Source organism: Gadus morhua, chromosome 13, assembly GCF_902167405.1.
Source record: "Gadus morhua chromosome 13, gadMor3.0, whole genome shotgun sequence".
NCBI lineage: Eukaryota > Metazoa > Chordata > Actinopteri > Gadiformes > Gadidae > Gadus > Gadus morhua.
The window spans coordinates 19,178,538-19,191,037 of NC_044060.1; the positions used below are offsets into that span (position 1 = coordinate 19,178,538).

At 47.3% G+C, this 12,500-nt stretch overlaps 2 protein-coding genes across 2 annotated transcripts in view; both read left to right on the forward strand.

Moving 5' to 3' along the window:
* The window catches only part of zgc:113307 (lumican), a 4,755-nt gene extending 38 nt beyond the window's left edge, over positions 1 to 4,717 (forward strand). Inside the window, exons 1-5 of the mRNA XM_030373655.1 lie at positions 1 to 105; positions 1,001 to 1,317; positions 1,732 to 2,056; positions 2,198 to 2,515; positions 4,046 to 4,717. The exon at positions 1 to 105 is cut by the window's left edge and continues 38 nt beyond it. Coding sequence (XP_030229515.1) covers positions 1,009 to 1,317; positions 1,732 to 2,056; positions 2,198 to 2,515; positions 4,046 to 4,197 — 1,104 coding nt within the window. The 5' untranslated portion in view covers positions 1 to 105; positions 1,001 to 1,008 and the 3' untranslated portion in view covers positions 4,198 to 4,717. The remainder of the gene's footprint in view (positions 106 to 1,000; positions 1,318 to 1,731; positions 2,057 to 2,197; positions 2,516 to 4,045) is intronic.
* Positions 4,718 to 9,525: 4,808 nt separating this feature from the next.
* prelp (proline/arginine-rich end leucine-rich repeat protein) overlaps positions 9,526 to 12,500 on the forward strand; it is a 6,456-nt gene continuing 3,481 nt past the window's right edge. Inside the window, exon 1 of the mRNA XM_030375635.1 lies at positions 9,526 to 9,655. The gene's annotated coding sequence lies outside the window, so the exon portion shown is untranslated. The remainder of the gene's footprint in view (positions 9,656 to 12,500) is intronic.

Consider the following 12,500-nt stretch of genomic DNA (forward strand, 5'->3'; position numbering starts at 1 on the left):
CATGCACAGATAGGCCATAGCATGCAGCCCCACTGCTGAGGCGCACAGTATTTCATTGGGAAGCAGGACGACCTCTGTCTCTATTCTCTACCAGCAGCTCAACAGGTATGGCTTTAATCTTCTCATCTCCTTACAGATTGAACCGTTGGAAAGTTGCATTGTCTTGGATAGACAGAGAGACAGACATAGAGACATTTATGTCTAGAGTCATCTGAGCTTATTTCGATCTATCTTAGCATTGTGTGAACCATAACGAGGAGCACAGGTTCAACTGTGTGGCCTCTGACGTCATGAGCCGTTCAGCCATGTCCCCCGCATGGTAAACAAAGTGCTGACTGGGGAAACATTGTGCAAATGAAGTCATCTCGTTTATCCCCATCTCTCTCTCTTTCTAAAACAGATGTGGAGGCTTCTTTAGTTATAACAGTAGCAACTAGTCATTTGAGTTAGTCATTTAAAGAATTTGCTTATACCTCACTCAGAAGGTTTTTTTATGCTTGTTGTCTAACTATCACCCCCTTTTTTTGAGAACTTCCGCCTACATTACATTTCTATCAGCTAATGACTCAGTACCTGTGATGACTAGCCTGGCTATTGCCAGACCAAGCTCAATCGTAGATTGCACGTTGGTCTGGGGAGGCTGCTGTAATTTTCTTCAGCACGAGAGGCGTGGTCAGCAGGCGTAGTTCAAACGACTCTGTACGCAATTGGCTCTTTGCCGTCGCTTCCCATGTCATCAGTGTGTTAAACGAGCCAATAGCGCGATTGGGGATTGGCCCCCACGAATTCAAATCACAGACAGAACGGACTATGTGATCACCACATTCATGACGTTTGCATCATGTGGAAATATTACACCTTGTTATCTATGTGGATATTCTAAGTTACCATATGCATGCCACCTTTCAATCATAAATTGATATATAAAACACCCCAAAGTACCCAAACATCCTCTCTGCATTATCAGGGTTTTGTGAACCCCTATTGCCCCCCCGCCCAGCACCCCCCATGGCTCCACTCTGCGCTGGGGTGTTGCTCTGCGTCCTCTGTGTGTGGGAGTGCGTCGGCCCGTCCAACCCCTCCCACGTGGACCACGGAGGCGTTTCGCTGTGGAGCGACCGCCTGCTGGGGGAGCCCAGCGTCATGAGCCTGAACGACAGGCTGGATCCACAGTGGTACCAGGCGAACAACCCTGAGTCCTGCCCCGAGGGCTGCTTCTGCCCCATCCAGTGGCCCACCGCGCTGTACTGCGACCAGAGAGCCCTGCCCAGCGTCCCGGCGGATCTGCCCGGGGACACCCAGTATCTCTTCCTACAGGTGGGGGGCTAGGACTTTCACGGTGTCATACGAGGACCTGTGTACCAGCCTATAGTCCCTACCTCATGGGCTTCCTTTTCTGATTGCATTTCTTACAGCACACGCTTTTCTCTGTGCCTAGCACGCCGATTTAGTAATAAGTATAAGCACACAAACATGTATTGACCAAGATGCGCCACATATTTGTTTCGTTAACATGGGCGGCTAAACTCTTACACAGCTACTCCTTCACCGAATCCCATCACACACTCGATTTTTTCAACTAATTACTTGAATTTGCACTGTAGGTCGTTACCTTGTTCATTGCGTAGATTGTCGACCCAAACGGGGGTCCGAACCGAAGCTCCCCATGTTGACCTCAATCCGCTTGCACCACGTCCACGTCACGCCTTTCCTCTCCTCAAACCCCCCCAGAGGAACAACATCAGCAGCCTGCCCTCCTCGGTCCTGGCCGAGGCCCCGGCCCTCCGCTGGCTCATCGTGGACCAGAACCAGCTGGAGGGGGAGCTGCTTGAGGGCCCGGCGCTGCAGAACCACACGGAGCTGCGCTACCTCTACGCAAACCACAACCGTCTGACGGCCGTGCCGCCGGGCCTGCCGGAGGGGCTCCGGCAGCTCAGGCTGGCCTACAACCGGATCTCCAGCCTCGGCGCCGACGCATTCCAGCATCTGCAACATCTGACCGTTCTGCTGCTGCAGGGGAACCGTCTGCAGACCGTCCCGTCCGACAGCTTCACCGGTACGCTGCTTGTTTGCTTGTTTAGCTCCGTTTCGTTTGTTTACGTGTTTGTCGGTTTTCCTTACTTTCTCTCCGTCTATTGTGACTCAAACTTGACTGACCACTCGCTTCACTCCGACGGTTCTCTTTCTTCTCCTCCAGGTCTTCTCGCCCTGGACCTGTTGGACCTGGGTGAGAACCGCTTCAAGGCGGTGCCCGCGCACCTGCCCCCGTCCCTCCAGCAGCTCTACCTCTCGGGGAACAACTTCTCGGAGCTGGGCGAGGGCAGCTTCGCGGGGCTGGACAGGCTCAAGTACCTGCGCCTGAGCCGCTGCGGCCTGCGGAGCCCCGGCGTCCCCCGGACGGCCTTCAACGTGTCCACGCTGGTGGAGCTGGACCTGTCGTACAACCGGCTGGCCGTCACGCCCACGGTGCCCAACAGCCTGCAGTACCTCTATCTGGAGGCCAACGAGATACAAGGTGAGGCAATGGGGGATACTTTAATAAATACACATACAGTACATACACACACACACACACACACACACACACAAACACACCGAACACGCACGCACAAAAAGATTCAACTACGTGCATTCACACACACCCTCCCACACACATACACACACACACACACACACACACACACACACACACACACACACACACACACACACACACACACACACACACACACACACACACACACAAACAAACACTCACTTTCCTAAGTGCCACTTCAATCAGTCACATTCACACCCACAAACACGTGTGTGAGTGCACACACACTTCTGCACTACGCATTAATCAGACAATTTCCATGGCATCAATACAGTGTGATGATGAAATGTTATGTAGGAGAGCAACAGGGTTGTTCTGACAAATCCCACCCTGCCTGGCCCGGCCAAGAAGAAGTTTGGAATAAGTGACAGGAAAGTAAAGGCCCGCCCTGTAACACAAATAAAGGCTGCCTCCGGTCTCTCCCTACACACAGGGTCTCTAGAGTACCTCTTATATGGCCTGTCCATGGATGAGAAGAGAGAGAGCTAAAGTTTGAGAGAGACAGAGAGACAAAGGAGAGAGAGAAGTTGAAGCTCAAAGGACAGAGAACAATAAAGACATAGAAGAAGAGACAAGGAATAATAAAAAACTGGTTAGATGTGCAGATTAACAGTAGATTCACCATGGAGAAAGAAAAAGAGAGCAAGAGAGAGAGAGAGAGAGAGAGAGAGAGAGAGAGAGAGAGAGAGAGAGAGAGAGAGAGAGAGAGAGAGAGAGAGAGTGAGGCCAAGATAACATCTGTGATGGATTCAGAAGGCGAGTGTGGCAGATGAGCCAAGAGCACACTCTGTTCCTCTCTTCACTTCCCCTTCTCCTCATCTCAGCCTTCCCCCTCTTTCATGGCCTAGATATATACAATCCAACTGCTCGGTAGCCAGGACCAACTAAACAGCACCAGACCAACAAAAACCAACTTCCCAACCCCGTCCAAGCAAAGGCCACCATACCATCTCGGTGTACACTTCTGTCCCGATGAGGGAATGTCTTGGCAGGAAAGAGGAGCGAGTGTGTTCTTGTTTCACGATTGATGGTGGAGCAGACAGGGTCGCAGTCATGTGCCTTCCGGAGCCAACCAGACAGACTAAGAAAAACACCAACCTGAGTAGCGTGGCTGCAGTGAGCAGGCTAAGCAGCTACTGTGGTCTAGTCGGGGAACCTGCCAAACTCAACCAATGAGGTTCAGTCAGAACGGTGCTCCACATCAGGAGAAGCTGTTGTGGTATTATTGATTTTTTTTAGATCCTACCCATGGCAAGTGCAGCCCAGTTTAGCAGAAAATACAAGGGCCTTCTGTTCCATGCCTGCCAGGGTACAAACGATAATATAATTCTCTGAAATATTGACGCATTGAAAACACATGTTAGTAAGTGGTAGGAGGGGTGGAGGGGACTTTGTAAGCCCCTGTATGATTGTCGTTTTCTCATTAATTCTTGCTGTGTTTTTTGACAGAGTTCAAAGTGAGTAGTTTCTGTCAAGATAAGGGGCCTCTGTCCTACTCCAGAATGAGGATTCTGCGGCTGGACGGGAACAAGATGTCTTACAGTCAGCTGCCAGTCGACTGGGTGTACTGTCTCAGAGTGCTGCACAATATCTTCATCTGACCACACTCGTTATATGGATTTATTTTCATGAATCAAAAACTGTAATATGCGAAAAAAAAAAGACCTTTTTTCAGGATCCCCAATACATCCATGAATAGCCCCATCGAAATGTTTGTGTATTTTTCATTATAACTTGAGATCTTTATCTTCAGTTCAATCGTCCATAATGTTGTTTGATCTCGTACTAAATATAACCGATGGTATGCTGTGCAAAAGATTGAGAATGCCTCATCAAAATAACCGATTTAGGATAAGGATTATTACTATTGTAATGACGATAAACCTAGCTATTGCTACATATTATAGTCAGTATATGTTTTTTTTATTTTTTATCTCTAGGCTCTTAAGGCTCACTTAATGCAACCAATTTTCATATGCGTCACATGTATTTACTCCTGCTTACTTAGAATCGTATCATTACTTACTGCGAAATATAACACTAGATATAGGTTTGTGTATGTTTATGTGTTTATTTTGCTTAAAATAGTATAATAAAACATGCTTGGAAATAAGGATCTAACCATCAAAATACCCACAATCCTTTGCGTTCACACGCTGGGCGGGATATTTAAAAATGGTGTAATACAATACGCAATACGCATTGCCTTACACAAGTGAAGTTATTTGAACGTTTTCAGAAATATTTTGTGCCGTATTGCTTTTTATAGATTAATCATGTAAATGCAAAAGATTTACCTGTGCGAGGATTGATTTGTTTTTATATGTAAGTAGGTGGTGTTTAAAAAATCTACTGTCGCCAATAACAATTTCAACAATTAAAATATTTAAATATTTAACACTGGAGCAATATTAAAAAGCGGAGATGGAAGCGCTTCCACACTAGCAAGTTGTTCCATACTCTGAACGCTTCAAACAACAGGCAGCACTCTAGCCTCACCTCAATAGGACGCGTCTAGCAAGGAAGTGTTCTACCAAGGCTGAAGCCTTCACTTTGGGATACAGCCAGGGATAGGGAGAGGGAGATGGAAAGAGCAAGAATGTGAGCGAGTGAGAGAGAGAGAGAGAGAGAGAGAGAGAGAGAGAGAGAGAGAGAGAGAGAGAGAGAGAGAGAGAGAGAGAGAGAGAGAGAGAGAGAGAGAGAGAGAGAGAGAGAGAGAGGGACAAATAAGGCCTCTGTATGCAAACTGTTTTTGCAGCATTGAAGAGCAGGACCAGCCACCTGAGATGAGCTCATGGTGGAGAGAGTGAAGTACCGTCTGGAGGAGAGAGGGATCAGGGGTGGGGGTGGGGGGGGGGGACAACATCAGGAAAATGACAACATTACAAACTGAAAGTATAAGACTTAAAACACTAAGTGAACATTACAGTAAGTCAGTTATGACAATTACCTGACCATCTACTATCACTCCTTGCTGCCAATGCCCTCACCGCATCTACATATAGTGTCTTGTTAGATATAAGGATGAAACAGACACCACGGAGGCCAGGTCAGTACCCTTTGAAGCTTTAAAAGAGCACTCTCATTCTTCAAATCTGAAGGAAATCGCTTTGGGAAGAAAATGTCCCAAAGAGTCCCAACAGTCTGCTACGATGCTGCCTACGGTATCAGCAACTATACAAGGCTGTTCCCTGCAGCCCCTCACAGACAGTCTTCTGCTTTATGACTTCACACACCAGATTCACGCTGAAGAGCGCCTCCATTAATTTCCTCTCCCGACAGCTTGCCTCATGCAGCCCATAGCCTTGAATGACGACATCCTGTCTAAATCATTTGAACAACAGTCCGCGATTAATTCTAGTGGGTTTCTGCGCTGAGACGTTAGCACAGAAACATGTCCAGATGTTAAAAGCATGTGGCAGGTTGGCAGGTTGATTGTTAGATATTTGACGTGGTGTGTTATTTATCTGCTGTTTATGGGCTCCCCGAGACTTTCATTCAAAATACATTAGGGTTTTACAGTTCATTGTCCGAGGTTTAATTGCCCCAGGATTAGCAGGCAGTGAGTCACGCTGCCAGGCTTGGTGGGGATCCAAAATGCCTGATGAGTCTGTCGTTTTCTCCAAGGGGTGGGGACTGTGGGGATTAGACTACACTCACGGACCTCCATGGTGCGGTGGTTTGGGCCAGATGTTGAGCACGAGAAGAGAGGCCTTTAAAGCCTGTTGACAAGCAAGACCTCAACCTCTGAAGTGTAATTATTCTACCACACAAAAGGGCCCCCCGCATCCATCAACGCACACACACACACACACACACACACACACACACACACACACACACACACACACACACACACACACACACACACACACACACACACACACACACTTACACACACACAAAGAAAACTCACGTGGAAGGAAATTTAAAGGCTAGAAATTAGAACTATTACGTGCATTTGATGAAAATAGGTTTGTTGGTATTGAATCATGATTGCTTGCAAAAAGCATTCATATCCAGGAAGTCTGTTTACTTTATCATTTCTTGAGATAACCTTCTAAGTTTACTGATAGATCCTTAATTTGAGCAATGTTGGAGCAGCTGGTAACTTGGCAAATTGCTAAAGATAACTGCACTTTTCTTGTTACACCCACAGCTGTGTTTAGCTATTGTTGGAACGATGGGGGGGGGGGGGGGTACGGGGGAGCTGGGTAGAGTAGAGTACTACCTTTACATTCCATATTCAAGGATACCCTCATGCAGGGTGTCATATCGGGAACATATGCAGGCAATGTGGCAGAACATCTCAAAATTCACAAGCACTCTTTTGGTTCCCTTCAGTTAGGGCATTTAATATTTTAGATACTGACTGAAGTTTAATTTATCTTTATGTATACCCGTCATCATGTGAGAAAAACATTTTTCCATCGTCTATTTATTACACTGCAATTCAGACTATACTATGCTGGCAAATAGTTACCTTGGCCAGAACTGGACACATTAGTGTTCAGAACACATTGGTGTATAACCAGTGACTGCATCACCTGGTCTTTTGGCCCAGGTCTGCCTTACTCAATAACTTGAGTATAACAGCTACTTTGTGCTCATTACAGACGGGACTGGAGAGCTTAAAGCAGCTTCTGCTGTATTAGCATACCTATACAACTCAATGAAGATTAGTTAAAAAATAATTGAGAGAAAAATAAGTGAGTGATGAGTGAATAGTCTTGTTCTCTCTGATGTCTACTCGATACTCAAACTGCAAAAGAAAAGAGGAGGGCTGAGAAATGAAAAAATATGCTAACGAGAAAGAAGCAGAGTTCTTGTTTTTAGGTTTCGCAGAGCGCTGTGAAACTAGTTTCTGAATTACAAGTGGGGGAAGTTTTTGGAATTTACACCTAATTACTTGATTTTGGTATCGAGCATACAGATTTAATTTAGTCGTTTGAGAGACTCATTTTTAACTACAGTTTGTTAAACAAATCTCCAACCCAAAATTTCCCGGCCCAAATATTTATGTTCATTTCTGAATTCCTTTATTAACCATGACCTCATTCACAGGAATCCACTCTAGCATACTGAGTAATTGATGCAAAAAATAATAATTGTATCGCTTTTTCTTTTCTTTTTTTCTTCATTGGCTAAAAGTGTGGTTATGACCAGATGTGTTAACCCAATCCATGGCTCTGGGCTGAGGAACGGATGGAGATGTGGGGGAAGGGGGAAAGAGGGGAGGGGCGTCTGGGCAAATATTCTCCTGAGGGGAAGGACTTCATGGACTTCAACACACCCACACACACACTCCCATCAGAAAATACACACTCTCAGATACACACGTACACAGACTCCCACACAAGCACAGACACACAAATACAGACACTCTCACACACACACACACACACACACACACACACACACACACACACACACACACACACACACACACACACACACACACACACACACACACACTACCATATACAGACACACACACACACACACACACACACACACACACACACACACACATACACACACACCGTACACACACACACACACTGCCATACACAGACACAAACACACAAACACCCACAACCCCCCCCCCCACACACACACACACACACACACACACACACACACACACACACACACACACACACACACACACACACACACACACACACACACACACACACACGCACACATATGCAGACACATAAAAAAACACTCACTCACACATGCACAAAGACAGGCAATAACACAGACACACAAACACAAACACTCACTAGCACACAAACACACAAACACACACACAGACACATAGCTGTGTTCCCACACGTTATTAGACATATTTCTCTGTCCCTCTGTCTCCTTCTCACACCCATGCACACACCCACTGCTGAGTCAGACTCCCAAGCTAGTACCACCCCCATAACTGAATGCTTCCTGGATGAGCCCCTGCATCACCGCACCAGCCCCATACCTCTTCTGGACCACGGTCACGGGGAGAAGGGGAGGAGGAGGAGGAGGAGGAGGAGGAGGAGGAGGAGGAGGAGGAGGAGGAGGAGGAGGAATAATAGCAGAAGAAAATAAAAAAAAACTATTCTGGACACAAAAACTCTGTGGCAGACTAGATGCCAGAGAGTCAGCAGAGAGATGCTTGCTAATGAAAAGCACATGACAGGCTCTGTGCATGCAGTCCTATGAACAAAAGCCAGGGTCAGGGGGCGGGGCACAGAGAAAAGGGGGAGTCGAACCTCAGCCAGCTCTGGCAGAAGTGTATCGCTCCATCCTTAGAACTGTTACACCCACCATTAGACATCAGGGCAGATAGCCACTGTACACCGACACACACTAGCTTGTGTACCTTGTAGATATGCCCCTTCTTGTGCACACTTACCCATGCACCATAACAATGGAAAGCAAAGGGACACAGTTGTGACAGATTAAAGGATTGTTCCAGAAAGACCTCAGATTAAGTTTCTCTGGAGTAGGGGAGGGAAAGCTAGAAAGAAAATAAAGAATGTCTGTGACCTGTGAGTAGACAGGACAGACCCAACAGCAACCAAGAGAGAGAGAGAGAGAGAGAGAGAGAGAGAGAGAGAGAGAGAGAGAGAGAGAGAGAGAGAGAGAGAGAGAGAGAGAGAGAGACAGACAGACAGCCAGACAGACAGACAGACAGACAGACAGACAGACAGACAGACAGACAGACAGACAGACAGACAGACAGACAGACATAAATAGAGAGAGAGAGAGAGAGAGGGCGAGAGAGAGAGAGAGAGAGAGAGAGAGAGAGAGAGAGAGAGAGAGAGAGAGAGAGAGAGAGAGAGAGAGAGAGAGAGAGAGCGAGAGAGAGAGAGGGAGGGATAGAGGGGGAAATAGAGAGCAGGGTCTAACAGAATGGGAGGGGGATCGGGAATGAGAGAGAGACATGAAGGGAGAGGGAGGGAGAGATGAAGAGAGAGAGGGAGGGTTAGGGAAAAGGGTGAGGGAGGCATAGGGTAGAAAATACGCAGAACTTATTACTTGACAAAAGCGGGCAGGTACAAGAGGCAGGTAAGAGACAATTGTTGTGTTGTTTTTATTTTGCGTGAATGTGTGTGTGTGTGTGTGTGTGTTTAAATATACATGCATGTGTAAGTGTTTTTGTTTTTGTGGAATGTGCGTGTGTGTGTGTGTGCAGACGGCCTTTGTGTGGGGACGTCGCTGATAAACAAGATATTAAATCTTAGAGGAGGTAGGAATGAGAGAGAGAGAGAGAGAGAGAGAGAGAGAGAGAGAGAGAGAGAGAGAGAGAGAGAAAGAGAGAGAGGGAGTAGGAAGGGGTGTGTGAGCGGTCCTCAGGACTGAAGGATAACATTGGCATTGGAAAGCCCTGTGAGGCCATGCACGTGTGTTTCCATAGAAACGCAGTGCCATATGAAGTGGTCCCCTCAACCCCTGGGGTCTCTAGCTCCTTCTCCATTCTTTCTCACCTTTGTCTCTTTGTCCACCATCAGTGGTTGAAGACACGCTGAAAGGTAGTTTGACTAGGAACAGAGTTCTTCTGCTTTTCTGCACCGACTTCCTATGGGTTTGGTTTAGATGAAAACGTGAATTGTTTATGTTGGAGAAGAGCTCATATTGACATATACACCATACTCGTGGTATTTGAGGGCTTACCTGCCATTTCTACATATTTCTCTTCCAATGCTTTCTTTGATCAATGCTAATCAAGGCTCTGAAGTATTAGAAAACGAACACTTCTGTTGAAACACAAACAGCGACCGAATTAAGGCAGAAGATCAATGAGTGGAAAACAAATGAGGAACAGAGTGCTGCTCTGCGGTGAGCTGTGGGTTAAAGCTAAAAGGATAGTTAAAAGCTTTGTCGGGCTGCCAACGTGACAGAAAGGGCGAGAAGTACTAATAAAGTTGTGGGTCCGGCAGGAGTCAGACGGTGCTGCAGTCCTAGGGAAGACAGCCCCTCCCTGGGAAGGAAATGTTTTCTAATCCCATGTCACAGCAGGGAAAATCAGTGTTTGTGGGCCGGGGTCCAACATGTACCATGTGTCCTCCTTCCACAACTACATTCATAGAACACACAAAGCAGGCAGCAACCATCCACACCGATTTCAACGCTAAATTGACAGCTTAAAAGCACTGGGGGGGGGGGGCAGGCTTCCTGAATTTTTGCGAGGCTCCCAGTCCCAGAGGCCCTGAATGACGGAGGGAAAAGTGGAATCACATGCGCTTGGTGGGGGGGGGGGGGGGGGGGGGGGGCAGTGCTAGAGAACGTCAGGGACTCGGAGAGAAAAAGTTTGGTGTTGTTTTTCCTGGCTGGACAGACCTCCGGCTGCTGGCTTCATTCTTCCGTTATTATTCATGATCATACAGTGTTTATTGAAGCGTTCTCCCAAAGTGCCATTGGAAAGTGTCGATGATGGGTTGGACGCAAACATGGGTCCTTTGTGGACGTTTACATTATTAATCAAAGGACTAATCTTGTCGAATTATTTACAGTAGGCTCACTCAGCTGGAGGCATTCTGACGTCGTTTGGAGATAAACAGGCCATGCACACACCGATGACGACACTCACACACACACATACTGATGCAGAGAAACACACACACACTGACACACAAACACACACATCTCTCAGCCACTCGCTCTGCCTGGTCCTTCGCAAACAAAAGAAAATCTTGCCTCAGAAAGCATTTCTGGGTGAAGAAAAAAATAACACTCCCACGTTTATCAACATGGCGATGCTAATTCCCACTTTCCACCAAACATCAATATCGTGCGGTTCCCTGTGGTCTGAGTGACGGATTGTGTCTCTTAGAGTCCCTTCTCTCCGTGCATTTCCCAAACAGGACGCCCATCGTATACACTTGGCGTCCGCAGTGCTCTCCCACCCTGTTGGCTCCGGGGCCGACCCACTTGGTGTGCAGCTGGGGGGGCAGACTCACACAATCACACTACCCAGTGTGTCACAACGAGAGAACAACCGACATAAAACAAACACCCATAAAAGAACATGTCTTGCATACACATGTACACCAAATGTGTAGACAACAAGAAATCCATCCAGCCACATCTGCCAGAGACCAGAGGAGGACGGAACCGCAGTGAAAACAAAGAGTTGTTCACTCGACAAAAGAAGTTTGAGCGCGTGTCGGCCTCACTGTGATCACAATCCTCAGCGTCTTGAAGAGAGTCCTGTTGGTTTCCTGCAGGCCTCTCCAGGGTCAATAATCCTGCACCCTGCCAGAGTAACCCCCGCCCGCTCCCCCCGCCGCCCCAACACCACCACAGCCCCCTCGGCGCCCAGCTCCTACAATAGAGCCTCTATCGTCCCGTCTTCACTCTCATTTCCTCTGTGTCAGCATCTGCTCCGCCACATCAGGAATAAAACAACAAAAAAGGCCCCAGCTCTTGTTTGCTTGCTTAACTCATGCCCATTTGGTAAAAAGCATCATTCATCGCTCTCTCTCTCTCTCTCTCTCTCTCTCTCTCTCTCTCTCTCTCCCCCCCCCCTCTCTCTCTCTCTCTCCCCCCCCCCTCTCTCTCTCTCTCTCTCTCTCTCTCTCTCTCTCTCTCTCTCTCTCCCCCCCTCTCTCTCTCTCTCCCCCCCCCCCCTCTCGCTCTCTCTCTCTCTCTCTCTCTCTCTCTCTCTCTCTCTCTCTCTCTCTCTCTCTCTCTCTCTCTCTCTCCCCCCCCTCTCTCTCCCTCTCTCTCTCTCTCTCTCTCTCTCTCTCTCTCTCTCTCTCTCTCTCTCTCTCTCTCTCTCTCTCTCTCTCAGTGCATTGGCATGTAGGATAACTAACTACTACAAAGTTCTCAATTGTCTTGTCAATTGTGCGGGATTCTAGGATTTTATTTAAAATAAGTATATTGTATATTGTATATTGTATACTGTATA